This window comes from Pinus tabuliformis, chromosome 6 (genome assembly GCF_031772625.1).
Source record: "Pinus tabuliformis cultivar Carrire ecotype Pingquan chromosome 6, CPIR1, whole genome shotgun sequence".
In the NCBI taxonomy this organism is placed as follows: Eukaryota; Viridiplantae; Streptophyta; class Pinopsida; order Pinales; family Pinaceae; genus Pinus; species Pinus tabuliformis.
The window spans coordinates 311,598,395-311,626,133 of NC_142292.1; the positions used below are offsets into that span (position 1 = coordinate 311,598,395).

A 27,739-nucleotide genomic window follows, 5' to 3' on the forward strand; every position below is an offset into this window, starting at 1 on the left:
ATTGATAATTTAATAAATATTTGTTAAAATTGTATATTTAAATTATAAAATTTACACAATTTAAATGTTTAAAAAAAAATAACTATCTAAATGTTAAAAAAAAAATGACAAATTTATTTACATAAGACAATGTAAATAATAAAAAATTATAATTTAAAAAAAAAATTATATTATTAATATGTTACAATTAAACTAATTTCTTTTCAATCACTAATACATCCATACAATTAAACTAACTTTTTTTCAATCACTAACACAACCATATAAGATGACAAATTTATTTACATAATACAATTTAAATAATGAAAAATTATAATTTCAACCATATAAAATGACAAATTTATTTATATAGTACAATTTAAATAATAAAAAATTATAATTTTTTAGAAAAAATTATATGATTAATATGCTACAATTAAACTAACTCCTTTATAATCACTAACACAGCCATATAAATTAAATAATCCCTAATAATTTCAATTTTTTTAATAAACTTAAACAAAATGATACAGCCGTATAAAATAAATAATGCCTAATAATTTCAATTTTTTTAATAAACTTAAACAAAATGATACAGCCGTATATATTTAATAAACTTAAACAAAATGATACAGCCGTATAAAATAAATAATGCCTAATAATTTCAATTTTTTAATGAACTTAAAAATCTATAAAAATAAGAAAACCCTTCTGAAACATCCTTCATTCCTGCATAAAATTAGTTTTATAATAAAACTCATATATATATATATATATATATTAAATTATATCACTTTATTAAAATTTCTGCTTCCTTTCTCTCTCCAAATGATTACGAAATTCCAATCAGCGAAATGGGAAGAAATTAGAAGATATCTGAAACTAGTAGCTACCAGCTACCAACATATATATAATGAATACAAACAAGTTACAGTTACGAGAGTTGATTAGCTTACTCCCTACAAACTAGTTACAGTTACCAGAGTTTGATTAGCTTACTCCCTCACTGAATAGATTATCACAACGTGTCAATCCAAGATATTGGATAAAAACCATTATTGGAATACAAACACAATAACTATCAGAGTCAAGCCTAGACAAAGTATTAGCTGGAATTACAGAGGAAACGTAAGCAATCCCTCACTTGGGGGGAAGGGATGAAGAAGTGGTGGAGGAAGAAGACTTGAAGGAATTGGCAGGAGAGAATGGGGATGGGCCAGGGGAAGAAGACTTGAAGGAATTAGAGGGCGAGAACGAGGAAACCTTGAAGGAACTGGAAGGAGAGAACGAGGAAGTAGTGGGGGAAGAAGAATTGAAGGAGTTTGAAGGAGAGAAGACTGGGAATTGGGCCTGCCTGGGGCTTGTAAATGATGGATAATCAGTATATCCTTTCACCTGTTCGGAACTGTAAAATGTTGAGCGGTCGTATTTGCTGAGCTTAAGTTGCATGGCAAAGCGTCTAGGCAGATCGGGATTTGATATAAACAGACGGCCGAAGGATATCATGTCTGCTTTGCCACTTCGAATTGCAGCAATGGCGGTGTCCTTGTTAAATCCCCCGCTACTCATGAAGGCGCCCTGGAAATTTTGCCTCAGCATGCTGCACAGTTTTCTCTTCTTCGTTTTCTCGTCCTCGTCTTCGGCTTCGTCCTCCCCTTTCAGGCCTTCGCGGGTGAAGCGAGGCTCGGTTATGTGCAGGTAGGCGAGGGGCTCCTTCAGTTTGTTGAGCTGTTCCACCATGTAGAGCCCGAGGGCCACAGGATTTGAATCTGTGGCGCCCATGTGGTCTATGATGGGGGAGAGCCTTATTGCTGTCCTGCCTCCACCTATTTCTGCACTCACGGCTTCCAGGATTTCGATGGCGAATCGGCATCTATTTTCGATGGAGCCTCCATATTCGTCTGTGCGGTCATTGATTCCGTCTTTCAGAAACTGGTCTATTAGGTATCCATGAGCCGAGTGGATTTCTACTCCGTCGAACCCTGCACAGCAAATAATCAAACACTACTGTAAAATGGCCGTAGCATAAATCTTGAACTCAGATTTGAGGTCCATTGAAAATTTCCTGCAATCTTTTGCAGAGGTTTCCACTTCAATTATTCCAAGATGGCTATGGGATTGACGATAAATGTTCAACTAATTAGCACAGGCTCTACTTCATTTGGATGTGAAAGATATACTGGTTGTGAACCTTTTACTGGTTAAAAGCTTTGAAGCTAAATTATGGATCCAGGTTAGTTCTGCAGGGGATCTTACTACTTAGAATTGAAAGAATATTATGCTTCTCGTAGTAAGAAGAATTCACTTTTCTCAATTCAATAAAAGCATAGCATTTCACCATATAGAAGATTTCAGTTTAGCCATTTGATTAAGAACCTAAGGTGTTTTTTTTAATGCAGAGGTTTTGCTTCCATGCCTTGAAACTTTAAGCCACTAATGACAGTATAGAAAACTTTGGTTGTATGCAAAAGCCCATTTTGATATTTTGGTTAAGAATCTGTATCCAGGGTTTTGCATTGATACGGAGACTGGCATTTTTGGAGAACTTGTTGTTGGAGTGTCACACGCACCTTCTTAGTAGTTAGTAATCAATTACGTGCACTAAATGTCAGCCCAGGAACATGGTACTAACCACTCATTCAAGATAATGGTAAGGGTTGGAAGTTTACTAATGTCCGCCGTTTTTAGTGTAATGGAAAATCTCAACATGCCATCCAAGCTTGGCCCAAGTTTGATTCCCCAAATTACTGTTTGAGGGGTATTGAAGTAATGCCTGCAGTTTTTAGTTTAATGGAAAATCTCAACAGGCCATCGGAGCCTGGCTCCAAGTTTGATTCACCAAATTACTGTTTGGGGTTGTTTGGGGTTGAAGTAATTGTCACACTCAGCGCATTAGAAATCAACAAAACTAAATACCTCTAATCTCAGAAGTTAATTTACAGGTACAAAGGAAAAGGGGACGAATTCTCTTTATCTGAGCTGTAAAATTAAACTATACCATGAATCTGCTTTTAGATCAAATAAAATCAAGGCAAAAGATGGTAAGAAGAATTAAAGGTAGCATTCTATGTTAAAAAAGTAGTATTCGAAGGCTTTGCAGTTGCTTTCTTTTCAAGAGAATCTGATAGCAAAATAGATGAATTGAATGAAAATACTAGGCTTAATGTTGGAAGAAGAATGAAACACAGGCAGTATTCTGTGAACCAAATCACAGTAACGCTTTCAAAGTTAGGTAACTCTCAAGTTGATATCTTTCAACAGAATCTAATTTTCAGGTGAAATGAACGAAAAAAATCTAGACCGATAGATTATTCCTCGAACAAGAAGAAATTAGGGGGCAGTATTCAGTGGTCAAAAAAGAGAATAGTGAATTTTTTAGAAAACTTGTTCATACAAGAAAATTGTTTGCACAAGGAATACGAATCCGAATCCAAACCCAGATGCCTTTCTGGTCAACTTCTTTTGAAAGATTGAATATTATGAAATCAGACATGCCAGAAACAGGGAAATCTAACAAGAATCCTTAAAGCCATAAACTCTAATTTCTAACAAAATGAAGAGACAACTGACTTTAGTTCTGGTCCATTTCTTTGTGCAAAACAGTATACAAAATCAAAGCTGAGAACATTGCTAAGTTTTGATCTAGGTGGTGCAAAACCATGTTAAACAGCATACAAAATCAAAGCTGAGACCATTGCTAAGTTCTGATCTAGTTGGAGCAAAACCATGTTAGAGTAAGGGTTGTATTGAACAATTCAAGTTTGCTTGCAAGTTGTGGAGAGATAGAATTTGTATTGGCCTTTAAAATCTGCATTCAAAGGAAGAAGATGAGCTTAAAGCAAATTCTAAGTAATTTTGCTAGAGAAATTACCATCATTAAGAACATTGAAATGGGATCAGAGCAATGTAAAAATGTCCCAATAACCAGAATTTTTCCCACTAAAAGAGTTCGCTTCTCTGGGCACAACGGAGGACAAAAGCACACTGCCGAACATCAAAAGTTAATTAGGGCCTGAAGCCTAACAGGAGAAATTCAAAGATGTATACCTGCTGCCATGGCATTTCTGGCTGCCAGGCGAAACTGATTGACGATCCCAGGGATTTCTGAGGTCTCAAGGGCTCGAGGTTTGGAATAGTCTCCCCGGTTACCGTCCGGCATCAGGATGGTCCAGCCATCTACGATGGGTTTGTCTGTAGAAGATACAGGGGCTCCTCCATCGGGCTGATAAACTGCAAAAAAAATCACATGACCATGTGCCATTAACACTGCGAATTGTTCGGAAAATCTCCAACAGCAACTGACAATGAGAAAAACAGAAAACAGAGAGGAGATTTTACCAGAATGGGACGCTCGGCCAACGTGCCAGAGCTGACAGAAAATGATCCCGCCCTTCTCGTGCACGGCGTCCACCACTTTTCTCCAGCCTTCCACCTGCTCCTCTAAGAATATCCCGGGCGAGTTCGGAAATCTAGTCATGCACAGGATCTCTCATAAATCACCATATTCATTCTTCTTGATCTTGAAAAGTCTGCAGTGAAGAGTAAATAACTAAAATACAATTACCCGATGCCTTCTCTGCACACTGCCGCGGCTTCAGAAATCAAGAATCCGCCCTTGGTTGTTCTCTGAGAATAAAACGTGACATGGGCTGGCTGGGGAACGTTGTTGAGCGCTCTGCATCGAGTCACAGGCGCCAAAACGACCCTGTATTTGTCCACTGATTAGTCTACCAGTCACATCCATGGCAGACAAAACCGAAGACAAAAAAATTGGCGAGATGGGTATGGGGAGAAAGTGGGTACCTGTGAGCAAGCTCGAAAATGGAAAACTTAAAGGGCGACAAAATATCAGGCACTGTAAACTCCGCCGAGGAGGTCGTATCAGTTGATTCCTCTGCTGTTTTCTCTGTATTTGGAAGAGGGTCAGCGGATCCTTGTGTTTTCTGCAACTCTTCGCCCAAATCTACATTACTCGTTGCCATTGTTGACAGAAATTTTGTGGCAGCGTCAGTAGATAGAGAGATAGAGTTGAATAAATGAGCCAATATGCGTTATGAGAAGCAGTGAGGGCATTCCTTCTGTTGAAGTGCAGATGGGCCATGCTTTTATCGTTTAATGAATGCAATTATATTAAGCAGGAACAATATAGAGTATAATGCACGTTGTCGCCTACTTGAGGAATATTAAAAGGACTTAGCCATCACTCGATCCTTCCCTAGGTAACCTAATTTTGCTTTTGCACAGTCCACGAGCTCTTGACAAATGTCATGTCATATTCGATTTCACACAGTGGGTTTGGGTTATTATTTTTTTATCATGGGAAAACTTATTATAAGTAAGAATAGTTAAATGTGAATTTATTTTTAATTTTATTATTATTTTATAATAGTAAAATTTATTATAATTTAATTGTTAAGTAATAGTAAAAATAGTTTGGAAAAATATTTCAGAGGTCGTGGTCTAAGAAGAGAGCTTAAAACCCTAACAATGGAGGATAGGCGCAACAGGGTTTGGGAAGGTGACAGTTATAGCAGGGAGGTTGTACACTCTAGAGCTGGCGAGGCATGGAGTGGGGTGTCAGGGTAGAGAGGACACTTGGAGGGGAGTTGTCATGAGGACAGAATGTTGGGAATGGTGCGAAGGCAAAACGAGGGTTTAGGGACTTGGGAGGATGGAGGCAAGGTTTAGTTTTTTGGTTTTGGCTTACCGTTGCGCTGCCGACAGTAAAAGCCAGCACGCGCTCGTTAAAGTGAAACTGCATTCCGGGATACAGGGGTTGTTAGAAACTGTGAACATCAGAAGGGAACATGGTCAACCATCGATATTCTATTGATCTGGACCCCGAGCCTAGATGTAAGGACCTGCGGTCCTTGGCATAATCGAAACGAGCAAGTGAACGAATGAAAGGCAAAGCGCGAAGGTTGGTTGGCAAAGTGCGCACGAACGAAACATAACAGTAGAGCGACACTTGAAAATATTATGGACAAGTGTTGAGTGAGCATGTTTATATGGTGGACAGCAGGGCGTTCATCGAAATAAGCCGACGGTGGAGAATCGCGTTTGGAGTGTTGGCCGATAGGCCGACTGCATGGAAAGGCGAAAGAGAGGGCGTCGGTTGATGTTAAACAAGGGTCGGCCAAGAGGAGGCACGACCACATAACAATGCGTATATATTGGCACGTTGTTGGAGCTTTGGAGGATCATTCGAACATGAATCATTCGCTCTACATCGCAAGTAGAAGTGCGCAAAGGTGTTAGGAAGTCGAGCGGAGGCACAGGTCTATGCGCCCGCTCACGGGCAGGACTACATGATAGCTCGCACAAAGGACTTGGGTGTTGGGTGAAGGCGTGGGCAAGGAGCGCCCATCGTTCAGAAGAGCGTGGGTAAGCCTTGGGTGAGGGCGCCCGCCAGGCAAAGGCAAACGACATGGGTGTAACTTGGACGAGAGCGCCCAACGTTTGGTTGGTGAACACAGGTAACTCGTGGGTGAAGGCGCCGGTTGTTTGGTGAACGAGTGACTCGGGTGAGTCGCCCGTCGTGCACGAAGATACAAGGTGAACGAAGTTCGGTTGAGGAGTGCGGTTGGCGGTCCGGTGTGAGGGCGCGCCCGCCCAACTCGGGCAAGGAACTTGGTTGGCACACGAAGGTGTGACCTTGATGTAAAATTGGCTAAGTATGAAACTTGGTGTTTCCAAGTATACTTGTAAAGCTTTGTAACATTGAAAGATTGTATAATATATTGTATTCGGGCAGACTCATTGTTCAGGGAGTTGCCCCTCCCTTTATACTATGCAATTGTGTTCTTTTGTATAATCGCTGATGATAATGAATGTGTATGGGTGTTCATTGGTATAAAGGAAACATAATAATACTTGGTTGAGAAACACAAACTAAGTAGGAGAAGTGGTTAGGCGTAGTCCATGAACATAAGTATTGGTGAAAAGAAAGTGTTCGATGGTGCCGCACCTCGCCAAAAATAGTTGAAAGACTACCGCCGCCTGGGGGCGTGACAGTTGGTATCAGAGCCAAGGTTGCTCGTAACGAAGTGAAGATGGTATTGAAGTTGATTCAGGGTTGAAGAAGCTTGACAATTGATGACAGTGGAAGCAGGTACTTGCAAGTGAAGAAAGCTGATTTCACATACAAGTGGAACAAGAGCTGGTTCATGGTTGCAGGGAACTTGGTGAAGCTGGTGAATGGTGAAACGGGCTTAGTAGAGGAGAAGCTTAGTGCTTGGGCCAAGCTGAATAACAAGGCATGGTAGGTTTGGAAGAATGTGAAGGGAAGCTCTTGCTTACCTTATACAGGTTGAAGCGGATGAAAGAAGAGAACCCTCGGATTCGAAAGGAACTTGAAGTCTTGGAAAAGAATTTTGAAGACGAACTTCTTCAACTTGGTTGGGCAATGGAGCAGGATGAAGTTGCAGATTGTGCTGACAAGGAAGAGGAAGTCGTGATGACTGAGGATGTTGCAGACGTGACAACGATGGAGGATGAACTTGAGATTGATCAAGTTGGACCAGGATCGTGCAGTTTGTAGACATGGATGGATAAGGATACTCACATGGAGGAGCCTCATGATGATGATGTAAGTACTATTGATACTTGTGTTTCATTTGAGCATTTGGTAGATGAACCGTATGCAGGGAAGGACAAAGTCAGTTTGCTGATGCAAGGGAACATCTTACCATGGATGTCTATGATGAGACCTTGTATGGAAAAGCAAGGATTGTTGATTGTTGTAGGACTTGTTGGGGTTGTTTGTGACCTTGTGGTAGAAGGTGCAAAGGCCCATGACAAGGGAGGAACATGATGATCGTTGCAGAGGAATGGGTCATGCTTTAGCCATATGGAGAATTGGCTAAGTGCCCGGCATGACTCATGGACAGATTGAGGAGGGCACACACTTGAGATATGATGATACTTGGGTGGACTTCTCATGGCCAAAACCAAGAGATAGTCTTGGTGAAACCTTTAGTGGGGGAGCCATGGTGGAGAGACTCATGTGATGATGATATGGTTGGGTGACCGAGTTCACTACATCGAATATTGCAGACTTGGATGAGGGTGACCGATTGTTGTGATGGGTCTACTTGGTTGGACTACATGGGCAACTTAGTCATGGACATCGGGTTGGAGACATGGAGCTTGGTAGTCTTATGCAAGGACATTATGCGGGAGCACTTGTAGAGGTGTCACTTATGGGCATCCAATGAGGAGTGCCACGGCAGGGATGTTGTGCAAGTGGATTTGCTAATGTGACATGGAGATGTTTTATTTATGAGCCGATGGAGAGGTTGTGCACTCTTGTACAGCAAGGCCATGGACTTGGATGGAGTTGTGAGCAAACTATGGAGCATTCCTACTACATGGAGAGTTGAGGCATCTTGCAGAGACCTTTGGGGCGAGACTTGTATGCTTGCTGAGATGTTGGTTGGAGATGACTCATGGAGCTCATGATGACATGAGGTTGTGACTTTTAGGGACTTCATATATGGTGGACTTGGAGGATCTGATGCATTGAGGAGCTGAGGTCAGGGACTTTGATGCAGAATGGGATGCATACTTTCAAGTACATGTATGGGTGTGGCTTGAAAGAGTGACTTGATGTGGAGGATCGATATGAGACACTTTGGAGTGATGGAGTTACAACACTGATGATGCCTTGGTGGCAACACTTGGGCATGGGTTGAGCCGAGACTCAACCACCTTTGACACATGGGAGCTGATTGATCTATGATCATGAGCAGCACATGGAGAGATGAGACAAGTGTATACTTGTTTCTATGGCAGACTTGAGGGATGGCACATTACAGATATGATGGAGGTTGCTTCATGAACCTGGATGTGGCACATCGAGAGTCGGGAGTTCGATGAGATGATCTCTTCACTTTGAGGAGGTGGATGTTTTACATATGGATGATGTTGGGATAGATGTGGCTGATTTTATGCAGCACATTGGGACCAAACATCATGGACAGCATGTTGCAGATGAGATGGAGACTACTTCATGGACCTGAGCATGGCTTATACTTGTATGAAGATGGATTCTCGATCGAGTTGATGATGTGATGGGATGTTCTGAGAAACGACTGATGGTGGCATGAGGATGTGCATTCTCATGTTTTGAGCGTGACAGTTGGATTAGCTACCCAACTAGTTCAAACATGAAGGAGCTCAATGTACAGAGATGTGTTAGCATTGTATTGGAGTATCATGGCAGCAGTTCACACGAGGACGACACATGATGAGGTCGACATGAGAGGTTGCAAGAAGCATGTAGCTTGAGATGGAGGGGCCATCCTTCCACGATGAGGAGCAGCATGTGGAGATTGTGACAGGGTGGTTGATGATCATGGATTGAGATGATTTCCAATGTATGACATACCGATGGGGTGTATGCCTTGGTATGGATAGCTTGGTAACAGATGGTTGCTGGGACGAGACATGATGGAGATGATGGTTCTACATATGTTGCAGGGATGTTTGCAGTATGTGGAGGAGTTGATATCATGAATAAGACTGTTCGGATATAAAAATCTTGATCTTGGTGGATGGCTACTAGGATGGGATGTTGCCGAGGACGATAACGACTTTAGGTGGAGGAGGATGTAAGGACCTGCGGTCCTTGGCATAACTGAAACAAGCAAGTGAATGAATGAAAGGCAAAGTGCGAAGGTTGGTTGGAAAAGTGCGCACGAACGAAATAGAACAGCAGAGCGACACTTGAAAATATTATGGACAAGTGTTGAGCGAGCGTGTTTATATGGTGGACAGCATGGGCATTCATCGAAATAAGACGACGGTGGAGAATCGCGTTTGGAGTGTTGGCCAATAGGCCGACCGCATGGAAAGGTGAAGGAGAGGGCGTTGGTTGATGTTAAACAAGGGTCGGCCAAGAGGAGGCATGACCACATAACAATGCGTATATATTGGCGCGTTGTTGGAGCTTTGGAGGATCATTCAAACATGAATCATTCGCTCTACATCGCAAGTAGAAGTGCGAAAAGGTGTTAGGAAGTCGAGCGGAGGTGCAGGTCTATGCGCCCACTCACAGGCAGGACTACACGATAGCTCGCACAAAGGAGTTGGGTGTTGGGTGAAGGCATGGGCAAGGAGCGCCCATCGTTCGGAAGAGCACGGGTAAGCCTCGGGTGAGGGCGCTCGCCAGGCGAAGGTAAATGACACGGGTGTAAATTGGACGAGAGAGCCCAATGTTCAGTTGGTGAACACAGGTAACTCATGGGTGAAGGCGCCGGTTGTTTGGTGAACGAGTGACTCTGGTGAGTCGCCCATCGTGCATGAAGATACAAGGTGAACGAAGTTCGGTTGAGGAGTACGATTGGCGGTCCGGTGTGAGGGCGCGCCCGCCCAACTCGGGCAAGCAACTTGGTTGGCACACGAAGGTGTGGCCTTGATGTAAAATTGGCTAAGTGTGAAACTTGGTGTTTCCAAGTATACTTGTAAAGCTTTGTATCATTGAAAGATTGTATAATATATTGTATTCGAGCAGACTCATTGTTCAGGGAGTTTCCCCTCCCTTTATACTGTGCAATTGTGTTCTTTTGTATAATTGTTGATGATAATGAATGTGTATGGGTGTTCATTGGTATAAAGGAAGCATAATAATACTTGGCTGAGAAACACAAACTAAGTAGGATAAGTGGTTAGGCGTAGTCCATGAACATAAGTATTGGTGAAAAGAAAGTGTTCGGTGGTGCCACACCTCGCCAAGAGTAGTTGAAAGACTACCGCCGGCCTGGGGGCGTGACACTGGGGATATTATGTCGGTATGGGGTTTGGAGATCATGGATCGGAACATTGAGAAGTATATTCGTCCAGCTGGATTGCTAGGCGGGAAGAGACGTGGCTCGGGTGAGGGACGGAGACAGGGGAAAACTTTAGGGCTTCTAAAAGAAAGCCTTTGTCTTACTAATTAGGAGAGTTGGGGATCAGTGAAGGAGCTAGAAGGGAGGCAGGGGGAATTACTTCCGTTGGCAGACTGTGCAGCTGTAAATGCGAGCGTCTTCCAAGTAAGTAAACAACTCTCTAGCCCGCTCAAAGATTTTTATTTGGGAGGGTTAGAAGACATTGTTATCAGTTGTGGGTTTAAGGGGCAGGAAGGGTTGAAATCTTTCCTTGTGGAAGATCTGGGATCGACAGAAACCGTAAGAGGGTTTCGGTTGGATAGCACAATCGCATGCAGAAGCCCTTTGCATGTCCGAAGAGGAGAAACCCTCAGCCAAGATGTGAGCTCATTCTTGGAGTTTCCAGGGTTAAATGGACAGGGGAAGACTCTGAATGGTGCTCGGAAGACGTTGGAGGCAGGGAGGGGAGAAATCTGTGAACAACACGGGTTTCCTTTAGACCCTTCCATATCAGCGGACTGGGAAGGTTTTATAGGGGCAAAGGGCTGTTCAGAAGCAAGAGAGACACCACATCTAGTGGGAGAGGAAGGTCAGGCAGGTGAAGAAGGTCTAAACAACCTCAGAAACACTTGGTCGGAGGGGCGTTCTGAGCCACTCCAGGAAGTAGCTATCAATGTGGAGGAGATCTCACCAGGGTTTGGGGAAGGGGGTGGCACAGGAAGACAGGGGAGAAATGGAAGAAAAATAAGTTAATAAGGAAGAAAGAGATAACCACAAATTTGGTTCTAGGAGTCAATCTCCAGATCGACGAAGCTATGGAAGCAGTTGAGTTAACCTTGGTTGGTAGGGAAAAGGGGAAAAAGTGTTCTACAAATTATATTTTGGAATGGATAGTTAAAAGTTGGCAGGAGGCGCCAGAAAAAACCTATGAGGTATCAACCCTTGCTAAGGGTTGGTTCATGATCAAATTCATCAAAAATGAAGCACTGAAATGGGTGCTGGAAAGAAACTGGAGTTTTGGGGAAAATCCAATACTATTCAAAAGGTGGAATCCTTTGTTTGACCTAGAGAGAGAAGGTGGATGAAATACCCTTCCTCCTTTTTTTGGGTTGATTTAGTGTTTAGGGGAATCGAGAATAACCTGGGACAATTCTTGGAAGCTGATATGTTGTTTGTGCACACTGGTGAAAAAGGACTAGCCAGAATACTGGTAAGTCTGGGAAGGGTTGGTAGAGGAAATCAATATCAAATACAAGGATTTCTCTTATACTCAGATGATTGATTATGAATAGCTTCCATTTCGTTGCCATCGGTGTCATAAATATGGACACTTGGCAAGAGAATGCCCTTTGGGGTTTAGAAGAAGGCAGAGAAAGGAGGGGGGATCAAAAGAATATCATGGGGAGGAGGAACAGAAAAAGGACATTCCGGTCACAAGGGGGTAAAGATGGAGGAGGGTGAGATGTAAGAGGATGTTGTGGAAATAGTGGAAATGCAGGTTGAGGAGAGACCAGGCAAAGAGAAAGAGCATCCGGGGGAGACAGTTCGGACAAAGACAAAGGAGGGAGAAGGATTGGTTTCAGCTCACCAGCCGAAGGGTACGGCTCTGGAACCTATCCCCTCTTTTAATACATCCTTGTTGTCTTTTCTCAATTCTATGTCAAAGCTTGGTCCTTCCAGGCTATTGAAATCAGAAAATCTTCATGTTAATAATGTAAATGAAACATTGGATAGTATCATCACTTCCATCCCTGAGATTCTTCTGAACCATAGTCCTGGGTCTAGTGTCGAGCCTTCTAGTATGCCCTATGCCTTTTTAGTGAAGCCCCACTACAACCTCAGACCTCATGAAAAGAAAATTATCCCTTGGGATGTGGTGGGGGGGCTGGGGATACAACCTATATCGTTTGGACCTCGTAAATCCAGAGGAAGGAAGACAAACATTTCGAAGGCTCAGCTAAGAGCAAAGATCGACATAGCCAATGGGAAACAACTATCCATTTCAGGGGTGCTTAGAGCAGTGCAGAACCCCTCCCTTGTATCTAAATGATCATTTTGTCCTTCAACTACAGAGGGTTAGCTAGTACCCCTAAAAAACTAGCCTTGAAGGCTCTTATAAATTCCTATAATCTGGATGTGCTTCTGTTGCAAGAAACCTTGGGATTGGGTGAGGAGATTAGTAGAGCTTTACACAAAATGTTGCCTGGATGGGCATTTCAGTGACTGGATGCCAAAGACATATTTGGGGGCTTGGCTACAGGAGTGAAAGAAGGAAGGTTGAAGGTTCTTTCCACTTGGGAGTTGATCAAGCTCTACGCGTAGAGATTTACTCTCTGGAATTTTGCGCCAATCTCTTAATCCTAAACATTTATGGGTCCTGTCTGGACAGGGCGATATACTGGAACAATTTGTTCTCAAAGTCATTTTTGGAGAATCTGAATTTGGTAATAGGGGGATTTGAACTTCTCTCTGGGCCTCTCAGAAACCTGGGGACCATCTGCACATGTCGACCCCCTGACTGATTTCTTTATGAATAATATCAGTTCTAGGAAACTGATGGACATCAACCTAATCAAGCCCAAGCCAACGTGGAGGAATAAGAGAACAGGGGAAGCCAGGGTGGAAAATAGGCTGGACCGTTTCCTCCTTAGAGAAGAAGTGGTGGCTAGGACCCTGGTCTTTAGACACTGGGTGGGGGAAGGAGGAGACTCAAACCATCTTCCCATCATGTAGAAATGAAAGGCTCAAACAACAATCATGATTCCCCCTTTAAATTCAATCCAACATGGCTTAAGGAGGAATCTTATAATAATTTGTTCAAATCTACTTGGAGGACAGAAGCAGAAAATTAGGACAGGGGGAAAGATTTTTTGTTCATGGAAAACTTGAAGCAAATGAAGAAGGCAACTATTGAATGGGCTAAAGTTAAGAAAGACAAAGAAGAAGAAGAACTAAAGCAGATAGGAGAGGAATTAGACCTGCTAGAAAGCCCAAAAGAGGATGGATATGAGACGGAAGGGAAGAGGGATAGGATCAAACAGTTGGAGTCCAACCGAAGGAATATTTTATCAATCAGAGAAGAACAGTGGCGACTAAAAAGCAGAGTTATTTGGTTGGCAGCAGGGGATGAAAATTCAAAAAAAAATCAGAATTATGCAAAAGGCCGAAAAAATATAAATACAATTTGGAGTTTAAAATCGGAGGTAGGAACCCAAGCCAAGTCTTTTGAGGAATTGTCCCTCCTAGGAAGGAACCACTTTCAAAAAAATTTCAAAGCCCCTGCAGAGGTGTCTATCGCCAAGGTGGTCAGGACAGCACAAAACTTCCCAAGGTATCTGGAGGAGGAGGATAATGAAACCATCATGGGCGAAGTGACAAAAGGGGAAGTTGAAGGAATATTAAGGTCAATGCAAAAGGATAAGAGCCCAGGTCCAGATGGATGGACTGTGGAGTTCTTTCAACATTTTTTTGAGTCCTTTGGAAACGAACTTACAAAGGTTGTAGAAGAATCCAGGGTGAAAGGGTCGATCTTTGAACCTTTCAATGCCACTTTCATATCCCTAATTCCGAAAAAGGAGGACTCGTCATCCTTTGAGGATTTCAGACTGATATCTCTATGTAACTGCATTTACAAAATAATTGCAAAAGTAATTGCAGTTAGATTGAAACTGATCCTCTCAAGGAACATATCAAAAGAGCAATTTGGTTTCCTAGATGGAAGGCAGATTCATGAAGCAATGGGTGTGGCACAGGAGACCATTCATAGCATACAAAAAAAGCCGGAGAAAAGGTGCCATTGTCAAAATAGACCTATCTAAAGCATATGATCGAATAAGTTGGTTGTACATTCGAATGTTATTGACTCACTTGGGGTTCAACATTGGGTTCATAAATTGGGTTATGGGATGTATGACAAATATTAGCTTTGTCGTCTTGATCAATGGGGCGGCCACATCTTTCTTTCAAAGCCAGAGGGGACTTCGGCAAGGATGCCCTCTCTCTCCACTACTCTTTCTCCTAACAGCACAGGGACTCAGTCAAATGATCCTTGAAGCAAGGAGAAGAGGAGATATAAAGGGCATTGAAGTGGCTATCAACCTTCATATATCCCATTTGTTGTTTGTGGATGACATTCTTCTCTTCAGTAATGGTAGCAGGAGTGAAACTTGACATATAAAATCTATCCTAGAGTTGTTTCTTAAAGCTACGGGAATGTGTATCAACAAAGAAAAATCCTCCCTGATTCTGGAAGGTTTCACAAGGGCAGAGACTAGAAGGATAGCAAAGGATCTTCCTTGTGAGGAAAAGAAGATGTCAGATGGTTTCAAATACCTTGGGTTCCATTTAAACCTTGACTCATATAGGAATCAGGATTGGTTCTGGTTGGTGGCTAAAATTGAGAACATGATTAAACACTGGAGTTAAAAATGGTTATTGAGAGCAGGAAGGCTATTTTTGATCAAGTCTGTCATCATGGCAATCCTTGTCTATTGGTTGACACTAACATGGGTGCCCAAAGGAATTCTTGCAAGAATAAGAAAAGCATGCAGTAGATTTTTGTGGGTTGGTTCAAAAGAGGATTTTGTCCTCCCTTGGGTGGCATGGGAGAAAGTGGCAAGACCGAAGGAATGGGGAGGGTGGGGTATAAAAGACCTCACAACTTTTGGCCCATCTCTAGTAGAAAAATTGGGATGGAGGTTGTTAATTATGGAAAATTTGTGGACATTGGTGGTAAAAAGAAAATACATTGATCCAATTCCAATGGATGAGTGGATCAGAAATCTGGACAAGAAAAATTCGCAAGCATCCGTGGTGTGGAAGGCAACTCTAGACTCAATCAAGATAATTGAACAAGGGATCTCATGGAAGGTGGGTAACAGAGAGCTAGTGAGGGTGGGGCAAGACCCATGGGTGGGCTATAACGAAGGTTTTTCTCTCTCTCCGAGAATCATCGACCACTTAAAAGCAAGAGGGGTATTTAATTTGAGTCAGATAGAGAAGGTTGGACACTCAACAATCTGGCACCAAGCCTGGTTATCCAGAGGGGACTTAAACCTTGAACCGCAATGGGAGGAGGAATGGCAACATTTTACCATGGAAATTCAAAGGTCAAATGTTCACCTCAGAAATAGACTAGACACCCTGCATTAGGTTCATGCTTCCATTGGTAGTTACTCCCCAAAAGTATGGTTATAACTATCTTATGTCCAAGAAGGGATGGGAAAATATGGAGTGGTGGGAAAAACCTATCTGGAAACTAAAATGTCCAGCCAAAGAAAGAATGTTTTTCTGGTGTATACTAAGGAACAAGGTTCCAACATGGGACAATCTCGAGAAGAGATCCAAGATGGGATTGTTGAAAAGTGTGCAACAAGAAATGCTAAATTTAGAATGTGCTAAAAATAGAACTCCTAAAAATAGCATGTCTAAAAATAACATTTTGGCCAGTGAGGTCATTGGCCACCTTGGGTGAGAGGTGAAACTGCTAAAAATAGAAAGTTCTAAAAATAGCACTTTTGGGTCCCTTCCTATTTATAGCAGTTCCTGGTCTATGTATAGGAAGTAAAATCAAATTTGGTCTTAACAGCAGTTTAAAATATTAACTGATTAATCTCCATGAGTTAATTAGTTGTAAAAATTAAACTTGAAGTCTTTGTGAGAACATGTAATTAGTTGTCCCACTGATTGAGGAATTTATCCTTTATTCTCTCCATTGATTGAGGAATTAAGTATGAGTTCTATAATGAGAGAATCAGTTGACTTAGTGCTAACTAGTCAAGTCCAGTTAGTTTATTTTAACAAGTTGTTAAAATAATAAAATATAGTTTGTTAATGCTTGCATGCATGTGACAACTATTATTTTAGATAACTGAGTATTTTCTCATGGATAACTGATGCATGGCAGTTTAGACAGAGACCCAGTTGAGATCAGATGAGGGACATTGTACTCTCAGATGCTTGGATCTTCCCATGGAATATTCCTTGCATGCAAGAGGAACTAGTGTCCTCAAGGATTGTGTAGTTGGACCTGAGGTTGACAACAGGTATGATCTGGGGCCAATTCACATATGTTTTGTAATTGGACCCCAATCAAAATTGTGCAAGGAAATAGGGGATTGGAGGACTGGTGGCCAATATATTGAGGCCTAGTGAGTCTATGATCTTCATCTTTTGATTGCAGAGAGTACAGGATAGCTCTTGAGCTGATACTTTTTGTAACCAGAAGAGGATTTCCACTTGATTGATAATACAGTGTTGGGGATTTTATGCTGGTGCTTTCCCCAGTGATACATCTTGTGTTATGTGTGATCTGGATTTAAACAGGAACGCAACAAATTGCAGAGATAACCATATACACAAAGATGCAGCGGAAATAATACTTCATTTCATTAATGGAAAATACTGAAATATGCTTACAATCAGAAATGGAAATAAACCAGCTAGGGCGATGGTAGCTTATCTCTGAGAAGAGATGTGATGGCTACATGCCTCTGAACTGTGTTACAATGAGGCTCGAAGGCCTATTTATTGTTGAGAAACAATGGAAAACCCTTAACATTCCAAAACCTAACCCTAGGAGATGAAACGCCAAACTGTGGGCCCCGTTTGGGGTAAATTGGTACATCAACTTCCCGGGGTCGTAACTTTGGCATATGATCTCCGTTTGACGCATACAATAGCTCGTTAGAAAGATCTACCGATGTTGCCCCCGGATTCCCCAAAAAACGTCGTTTAGGGCCTCAAAACGGCTCCGGAAGTTCAGGACCCGAAAAACTGCTAAAAATAGTAAGTTGTGCTACAATTAAGGAAACTGAAAATGCTGAGAAAGACAATGGTGGGGGTCCAGGTGGACTTGGCAGGTGGCCTCCAATATCCACCTGGATCAATGTGTGATTATTTCTCTTGATCAGTTATATGTGTTTATGCTTGATGTTGCTCATGAAATCGATTTTGCTTCCGCTTAATGTTTTGTAGAAGTAGATCAAGTATTATGCTTTAAGAAATTGCATATATTAGTTTGATCTACACGTGAAATTTCTACATGGTATCAGAGCACAGTTAATCAAGCAAGGAACAATATACAAGCAAGAGAAAGAAAGTCGAAGTTTATTATTCGGGATATAGATATCTAGTTCTCATCACAGTTCAGATTTCATCCAGATGGCCTTCACTGGTTAAGGCTTGAGTATGCCCTTGACAGCAGCTCAAACTACATAGCTTGGAAGGATCGCATGGAGGCAGTATTGGAAGATAATGGCATTAAGGACTTCATTGATCAAGATGTCCCTAAGCCTATTGATGCTACTCAGGTTGCAGACTGGAAGAAGAACGTGGCCAGAGCTAGGAGAATCATCCTAGAGGGATTTTGAGATCACATAGTCTCGAGCCTCCATGGGAAGGAAACTCCGTTTGCAATGTGGAAAACATTGAAAGATTTATATCAGAATAGCAGTGATTAGAGGAATCTGTCACTGAAGGACAAGATTCGAAAGATCAAGTGTGAAAAGGGTGACACGATCACTACATTCTTGAACAAGCTCACCAACTGCAGAGATGAGCTTGCAAGTGTAGGGGTCACTACCGCTGATGATGATATGGTGATTCTAGCACTCCTTGGCCTTCCTAAGAGCTGGCATAGCTACCAGGACTCAGTGAATCGAAGGGACAAACTGCCAGATTGGGAACGACTATGGTCGGATTTGATGTGGGAGGAGATCAGACGGAACACCAGAGATGAAGCTTCTTCATCAAAGCATGATGATGAAGAGAACTTGGCTTTAGCATCTAAAGCTAAGAAAGGGAAAGGGAAGGCATCCCAATCCAAGTCTTCTCAAGGAGGGAAGAAGTTTGACAAGTCGAAGGTGAGATGCTTTCATTGTCATGAGTTGGGTCACTATGCTACTAGTTGCCCAAAGAGGAAGAAGTCCAAGAAAGGTTCCTCCAAGGAATCTGATGGTGATGCTCTAGCTTCACAATTTGAGATGGATTTCTCACTTATTGCATGCATGGTTTCATCTAGCATGGGATGTGTTTGGTACTTGGACAGTGGAGCTTCTTTCCACATGTCAGGTGACAAGACTATTTTCAGCACTTTGGAGGATAAGGATCTCCATATACGGATTGAGATGGGCGATGATGAAAAGTACCATGTCTCAGGTGAAGGTACGGTTTTGTTTCAGAGGGAGCATGGTTCTCCCATCCCTCTTTCTAATTTTATGTATGTACCAGGGCTGAAAAAGAATCTTGTGTCTATTGTTATGCTTGAGGATAAAGGCTATGATGTTGTCTTTAGTTTGGGAAAGGTTTTCCTAAGGCATATGGGCATTGGATAGACCAAATAGATAAGGATTCGAGTTAATAATCTCTATAAGTTACAAGTAGAAGATTGTGCTGCTTTGAGTTCCAAAGCAGAGGTGATGCATGGCCAAGATATTGGCGAGTTATGGCATAGGAGACTGGGTCAACTGCATCATGGGGCCTTGAAGATCATGCAACAAATTTCTATAGGATTACCCAAGTGCAAGCTGGAGCAAATGAGCACATGCAAAGGTTGCACTTTGGGTAAGTATGCAAAATCTTCCTTTCATGATTGGGATGGTAGAGCAGGAGCAATTCTGGAGCAAGTTCATTAGGATGTATGCGGGCCCTTCTCTACAGCCTCCATCGAAAAGCAAAGGTATTATGTTATTTTTGTTGATGATTTTTCTCATAGATGTTGGATCTACTTCATGCAAAAGAAGGATCAAACCTTCTTGAATTTTTGTGAGTTAAAAGCTTTGGCAAAGAAAGAATCAGGGATGAAAGTAAAGGCCTTGCGAAGTGATAACGGTGGAGAGTATATTTTCCAGCAGTTTAAGGACTTCTGTGCTTCAGAAGGAATTAAACGGGAACTCACAGCTCCTCATAACCCACAACAGAATGGGGTGGCCGAAAGGAAGAACATATCTATTGTGGGTGCAGCTCGATCGATGTTGCATGACCAAGGTCTACCACTTCATCTGTGGGCTGAGGCATGCAATACAACAATATATCTTCAGAACAGAAGTCCTCATCGTATTTTGGGGATGAAGACACCTATGGAGGCTTTTTCGGGGAAGAGACGAAATGTGAGTCACTTCCGCATCTTTGGATCACCAGTCTTCTGTCATATGACCAAAGATGCTCGGAAGAAGCTAGACCCAACAACTGAGTTGGGAATACTTGTGGGGTACACGGATACATCTCACAGCTATCGTCTGTTTTTGCCTGCCAGTCAGAGGACCGTAGTGCGTAGGGATCTGAAGTTTGATGAGCAGCGAGCCATGTGAGTATCTCTTGAGAGGGAGCTCAAGTTGCATGGTGATGATGAGGAACTATTAGTTCCTAAGAAGGAGGAGCCTCCTGATGATGCGGATCAGCTGCATGCAGAGATTCCAGTAGTGGAAATCACCACTGCTAGAGAGTCTTCCAGAGATGGGCAGAAACGCTCATGGGAAGTTGATAGATTGATGCATGATGCGAGAGAGAATGTGGGGCAGCCATGCTCTCAGCGCAGACAGAGGATATCTCCTGATAGATACACTGGCTACATGGCCCTGGTTTGGGAGTGTGTAGCGATCGAGCCTTCTTCTTTTGAGGAGGCAGTGCAACAGCCAGTTTGGGTGGATGCGATGGTAGAGGAGTATGATTCTATCATGCAGAACAGTGTATGGGATGTTGTTCCTAGACCAAGGGACAAGTCAGTGGTTACTTCCCAATGGCTTTACAAGGTAAAGCAGGCAGTTGATGGTAGTATTGAGAAACACAAGGCAAGGTTTGTTGCCCGTGGTTTCTCACAGGTTGAGGGGATTGACTATGATGAGACCTTTGCTCCTGTTGCAAGGTACTCATCGATTAGATCGATTCTAGCACTATCAGCACAGATGGGTTGGCAGATCCATCAGATGGATGTGAAGACAACATTCCTCAATGGGGAGATTGAGGAAGAGGTATACATAGAGCAACCAGAGGGATTTGAGACCTTCAATCATGAGTCACATGTGTGTCGGCTCAAGCGAGCATTGTATGGGCTGAAGCAAGCACCCCGTGCTTGGTATACCAGGATCAAAAACTATTTCACCAGGTTGGGCTTCACCAAGAGTGAAGCGGATGCGAACCTCTACCACATCATTGTAGATGGTAAGCTATTGATTATTGTACTTTATGTTGATGATCTAATTTTGACAGGTGATGATCAGTTGATCAAGTCTTGCAAGGAGGATCTTGCAAGAGAGTTTGAGATGAAGGACATGGGCCTCATGCACTACTTTCTAGGCATGGAGGTGTGGTAGAGAGATGGGGAAGTATTTGTGTCTCAAGGCAAGTATGCCAATGAGATACTTAGGCGCTTCCACATGGAGATGTGCAAGCCCATGGAGATTTCTCTAGCAGGTAACTAGAGGAAGGAGGATGCTACTTCAGGTGAGGTAGTAGCTGCTACTGTTTATAGGCAGCTTGTGGGTTCACTCATGTATTTGGTGAACACACGATTGGATTTGTGCTTTGCAATGAACCAGCTTAGTCAAGCTATGGTTCAGCCAACCAAGTTGTTTTGGAAGGCGGCAAAGCATGCGTTGAGATATCTCAAAGGCACTACATAATATGGATTATGGTACAAGCGGACAGAGGGAGTGAAGCTCCAAGGCTTCATGGATGCAGATTGGGTAGGTAGTCCATCAGACAAGAAGAGCACTTCTGGAGGAATCTTCAACCTTGGGTCAGCTGAGGTTTCTTGGTATAGCTGGAAACAGAGATCAGTTGCACTTAGCACAGCGGAGGCAAAGTACATGGTAGCTAGTCAGGCTGCATGTGAGGCCATTTGGATGCGGAAGATTCTACTGGGATTGTTTGGTCAGATGATGGATCCTACAGTGATATATTGTGATAATCAGAGTTGCATTAAACTCTTTGAGAATCTAGTGTTTCATGACAGGTCCAAGCATATACATATCCGCTACCATCATCTACGGGATTGTGTGGTCAAGAGGATCATGATGTTGCAATACATTTCGACCGAGGAACAAGATGCAGATATTTTGACAAAGGCATTGTCAAAGGCAAGTTTAAGTTCCACAAAGACAGGATTAGGGTTGCTGATAATCCCTTTCTTGTTGAGAGGGAGTGTTGAAAAGTGTGCAACAAGAAATGCTAAATTTAGAATGTGCTAAAAATAGAACTCCTAAAAATAACATGTCTAAAAATAGCAGTTTGGCCAATGAGGTCATTGGCCACCTTGGGTGAGAGGTGAAATTGCTAAAAATAGCATTTCTAGGTCCCTTCCTATTTATAGCAGTACCTGGTCTATCTATAGGAAGTAAAATCGAATTTGGTCTTAACAACAGTTTAAAATATTAACTGATTAATCTCCATGAGTTAATTAGTTGTAAAAATTAAACTTGAAGTCTTTGTGAGAACATGCAATTAGTTGTCCCACTGATTGAGGAATTTATCCTTTATTCTCTCCACTGATTGAGGAATTAAGTATGAGTTCTATAATGAGAGAATCAGTTGACTTAGTGCTAACTAGTCAAGTCCAGTTAGATTATTTTAACAAGTTGTTAAAATAATAAAATATAGTTTGTTAATGCTTGCATGCATGTGACAACTATTATTTTAGATAGTTGAGTATTTTCTCATGGATAATTGATGCATGGCAGTTCAGACAGAGACCCAGTTGAGATCAGATGAGGGACAATGTACTATCAGATGCTTGGATCTTCCCATGGAATATTCCTTGCATGTAGGAGGAACTAGTGTCCTCAAGGATTGCGTAGTTGGACCTGAGGTTGACAACAGGTATGATCTGGGGCCAATTCACATATGTTTTCTAATTGGATCCCAATCAAAATTGCGCAAGGAAATAGGGGATTGGAGGACTGGTGGCCAATATATTGAGGCCTAGTGAGTCTATTATCTTCATCTTTTGATTGCAAAGAGTACAGGATAGCTCTTGAGCTGATATTTTTTGTAACCAAAAGAGGATTTCCACTTGATTGATAATACAGTGTTGGGAGTTTTATGCTGGTGCTTTCCCCAGTGATACATCTTGTGTTATGTGTGATTATTTCTCTTGATCAGTTATATGTGCTTATGCTTGATGTTGCTAAAAAAAATCAATTTTTCTTCCGCTTAATGTTTTGTAGAAGTAGACCAAGTATTATGCTTTAGGAAATTGCATATATCATTTTGATCTATAGGTGAAATTTCTTCAGGGACCATGTTGGTGTTCTTTGTGTAGGAAAGAAGAAGACTCAATTCAACATTTATTTCTAAAGTGTCCTTTCAACAGAGGTGTATGGCTCGAGACCTTGAGGTTGACAAAGAAAACCCAGAGATGGGACGGAGAAATTATTAGGGAGGTGTGGAAAAATTGGTGGATGGACACCTCGGAGGAAAACATGTGAAATTTACCTCTAATAATAGCATGGGGCACATGGTTGGCCCAGAACAGGAGAATTTTCAAGGATCAGAACCCATCTCATGAACACATTGTGATTGAATGTGTTTCCATATATGAAAGCATACCTGTACCAATCCCTAAATCAAAGTTTAGGGGGAATATGGAGGAACATATTAGGGGCGATATCCCTTGGGCTTACTTTGACGGGGCCTCTAATCAAAGGAACATCTGTGGGGCAGGAATTGTAATTCATATAAATGCACATAGATGCTTAAAAGCCTTGATGGGGCTAGGAGCAGGAACAAACAACTATGTTGAGCTACAAACCTTAAAACTACTTCTTTGCTGGCTTACACACCTGGGACTAAGATCGGTTCAGATTTTCAGTGACTCTCAGAATGTCATCAAGTGGTTTAATGGAGAGTACAAATGTCAAAACTATATGTTAACTCCTTTGTTAGAAGAAGCCTTAAATCCTAAACAACGTTTAATTTCTATTACCGTGTGCCATATTTACAGGGAACAGAACACAGATGCAGACCTCCTATCTAAGGAGGGTGTGCAATAAGTTATGGACAGCTGGTGCATAAGAGAAATAAAATGTGACGTGATCCATGTGTCGGATCATCCTCCTTTTGTGCCTTAAAGTACATATCAGTTCTAGCCCCTGCTTTCAGGCTTTTGTTTTTTGCTGCTTTTGATCCACAATTCTTTGTGTTACTCAGAATGTCAATAGGGTAAATGCAGACAATCATACCTGTGTTTTTATTTTTTATTTTTTGAAATAGTGGAAAAACATCATAACTGAATGGTTGTTGATCCTTTTTCCTGTTTGGGTTGTTTTCCTCATATGAGGAGGCCCGAGAATTCAAATCAGTGCTTAATTTTTTGCATACATTGGGATGGGAAAGTATTTGTTTTGCTTACCAGCTCAGCTTAACACTCTATGTTTAGATGATAAACATACAATCTACAGAATGCTTAAGTGCATATACTACATAACTTTTTATTGTCTTAATAGAAAGTTCGGTTTTTTCTCTGGAAAAACTAGTAAAAATAGTTAAATGTGAAGTAATGTGGTTTTTTCAATAATGAGGAAATCTATTATAATTTAATTGTCAAACCAAATCAATAGTGAGGACATTCATCTCACAAATGCACGCTAACTCATCACCCTTATTTAAGTAAAACCACACCATTTCAAATGACCTGTTGGTGATCCCTAAGGGAGTAAACTTTCACTCCTGCCAGAGGCCTCTAATGCCTTTAAGTCTTGGGTCAATAACCTATTTCCTTATGTCTGAGCAAGACGAGCTCTTAGCCAAGCATAAGCAGTTTTATGACATACTCTAGGCTAGTGAAGTAATGTGTTATATATAAATATTGGTTAAATTATGCTTCTTGTTTTGTAAAAATATTATTTAAAATACTACATAATATAGAGGTAGACTTTCGCTACAAAAATATTATTTAAAATACTATAGAATATAGATGTAGACTTTCATTTTCTATAAACATCTTTAGAATTTGAATTATTAATTTGTTTTTTAATTAAAAAAGACAAATTTTTAACTAATTAAAAATAATTTTAAGTTTTATTCTAAAACTGGAATATAGCTTCAACCTAAAATAATATTTTAACAATAAACTAAAAACTTAAATAATAGTTATGAGAAAACTATCTGTCGTAGTGTCGTCACTAACTAACTATATATATATATATATATATATATATATATATATATATATATATGAGATAAATCATGTGCTTTCAAATAACATTTAATCTTAATCTTCATACATAAAACCAAATATTATCTCCAATTATAATTGAAAACTTCAGTTATTCGTGATAGTTAATACATTATATATGTTTTATTTATTTTGTTAAGGTTTTTTTTTTTTTTTAAGTATGTCTATTCTATTGTCTTCAAATCATGAAAACACATAGATACAAAAGAGCCTGGAGGTTGCAAAGTCTATTTTCCTAAAGGACACTGCATTGACTATAAGAGATATTTAATGATCCTTTTTTATTGTGTAGTTCACAAGAAAAATAAAAACTAAAGGGGGCTTCTTATAGGGGTATTTAGCTAAGGAAATTGGGCTAGAGTAGAGGTTAGAATTAGAGTTAACTGGCATATAGTCAATCATATGAATCATACAATAGGGTGAGTTTTCCATATAGGAAATTAAACCCCTCTTAGATTGGGATGTGATGATACAACTGTAATAAAAAAAATTGTGCAAACAAGTCATAACACATAGTGTAAACCTGAAATTAAAAGTAGATATGAGTCTTTTTTTGCATCTAGATCTAAGGATATGTTGATGGAGTTTTCTTTGGAGCATCTTACCATGTTAGAGGTAAGAACTCCACTAAGCTTATTTTCCAACTAGGAACAAAGGGAGACGAGAAGACGAACTTTGTTTCTCCAATTTTTCCATTTCAACCTTGAGCTAGAGATGATTCAATTCCTAGTCTAAAAAAGCATGGACCACAATTTTTTTACTGTGCCATTAAAGATCAAGAGTCTTGAATAATTTGGTGTCTTCGGTGAGGGAAGTACTTAGATTTGGGACAAAATATTTAACCAACAAGTCAACCTCTGCATCCTTGTAGTATACTCATTCCAGCTTAACATTCACCTCCAATGCCTTGAATTTCTTGTTTATTGCAAATGGAAATGTGTCCTAAAAGGCAATCACAAGAGCCACAACAACATATTTTGCCTTAGTTCTACAGACTAGGCCTTTTCCTTGCAGAGAAGAGTAAGGAGCTATGAGTGTCAAAGCAAACAATAGTCTAAAAATAGAAGAGTAGAGAAAAATCCATATGCCAAAGTAAAATTTACAAAGCTAAATAAATTGACCAATGAAAGGGTTTCAAAGATTGTCATTATTTTGTGTGAGAATAGAAAAATTTAGACAACCTACATACTTGGTATATTGATGTTACCTCTTTCCAACATGATTTCCCCTACTTCTCACTTCATCTTAAAAAAAACTCAACATTAATAAAAAAAACCATATTTTTTTTCTATTTCAATTCAAACTATAAATAATTATATTTAGATTATATATGATAAATTTTCCAAATAAAAAAAAATTCTCCTTTCATTAAGTAAACTATAAACTATGCATGATAGTTATTTGGACAAAAACAACTCCCAAACATACCATCAAACATATCATAATATCAATAACTCAATATGAAAAAACAATATTTTCATTAATATAAAATTGATTAATCTTTAAATAATCATTCTTACGTAATATCATGTGTTGTCATAATCTACCTATCAAAACACCTATTTTTTATCATCACAGTCACCTTTATCTTATGTGATTTTGGAATAGTTTTTATGATAACATAAATATTCGTTTTACTATCACGATCACTTTATTTTTGGAAGAGTTTTTATGAAATAGTCATATACATGCATCTTGTGGGGAAGAATGATAACAAATTTTGGGTAAATAAAGATAGTGTGTTGTTACATTCAATTTAACAAAATATCATAATTATTTTGTGATATAATTAAGAAGTGGTTTTGTTATTTTGGGAAATAATTAAGAAGCAGTTATAATTATACATATGTCAAATGAATATATCATTTAAAGTAGGTTTCAAAGGATATATATAGTTATATTTTTATAATTATATCGTTTAAGAACATTATTATTAAACATTTTCACAAAATCAATATTTCGTTGGGACCAAATTAAATTTTAATTTTTTTATTATTTCTTATATATTTGTTTAATTAATCATAAAAGTATATCATGATGAGTTGATCGGTAAAATGTTTTGGAATTCATCAGTGGTAAAGTAAAAAGACAACAATGGGAGAAAGCTAAGTAACCTCATGCCAACTACCCATATTAATCAGAAAAGTCCCAAAACCCAAAAAACAACCAACAACCATCTTTAATTAACAACATTACTCAGACTAGGAGCATTTGGCTCATTGCCAAGCAACAAAGGAGCATCGAAGGTCTCATGCACCATGGGCTTCCATATGTGCTAGCCTTCCTTCTAGTCGGTCTTGTTTGTCCTATATCCATTTCTACCCGTGTTTGGAGAGAAACTAGTTTATCCATCATGCGCCATTGGTTATGCAAGAGGTCATTCATGAAGGCAATAACCTCATTGCAGTCATCATGTCAATCTCGGGCCAATTGTTCCACCAACAGTGTAACCTAGCACAACTCAGCTTCGAGAGTGCCAAATTGAGGGGGAAGATCAAATCTGCTTGGAGAGTTGGCCTATTGTTGGTTGACCTCCTCCCTAATGTCTTGTTGTTCCACAACATGCACCACGCCAAGACCACAAGGGTTGGCCCCCTACAGGGACATCCCCTTTGACATTACATACGTTACATCGTCCTCAAACATGCCCCTCTACCAAACTTAATGGTGATTCAGACCATGCAAACCACCAACTGTCGGCGGTCCTGTGAGCTTCGTCCAA

At 40.6% G+C, this 27,739-nt stretch overlaps 1 protein-coding gene across 1 annotated transcript; it reads right to left on the bottom strand.

Moving 5' to 3' along the window:
- Positions 1 to 852: 852 nt before the first annotated feature.
- LOC149258551 (12-oxophytodienoate reductase 7-like) lies at positions 853 to 5,084 on the bottom strand. Its single transcript, XM_089415506.1, has 5 exons — positions 4,783 to 5,084; positions 4,544 to 4,684; positions 4,318 to 4,448; positions 4,027 to 4,209; positions 853 to 1,961 (listed from the first exon to the last, which is right to left on the bottom strand). The coding sequence occupies exons 1-5, from the start codon at positions 4,959 to 4,961 to the stop codon at positions 1,120 to 1,122; spliced, it is 1,476 nt and encodes a 491-aa protein (XP_089271632.1). The 5' UTR covers positions 4,962 to 5,084; the 3' UTR covers positions 853 to 1,119.
- Between the last annotated feature and the right edge of the window lie 22,655 nt (positions 5,085 to 27,739).

What these genes read in the sequence shown, in the direction of transcription:
- LOC149258551 (XM_089415506.1), bottom strand. Translation starts at nt 4,961, where the DNA reads ATGGCAACGAGTAATGTAGATTTGGGCGAAGAGTTGCAGAAAACACAA. An exon ending in ATTTTCGAGCTTGCTCACAG is followed by an intron (nt 4,685 to 4,782) that starts GTACCCACTTTC and finishes GGACAAATACAG; the next exon opens with GGTCGTTTTGGCGCCTGTGA. An exon ending in TGGCCGAGCGTCCCATTCTG is followed by an intron (nt 4,210 to 4,317) that starts GTAAAATCTCCT and finishes TTTTTTTTGCAG; the next exon opens with TTTATCAGCCCGATGGAGGA.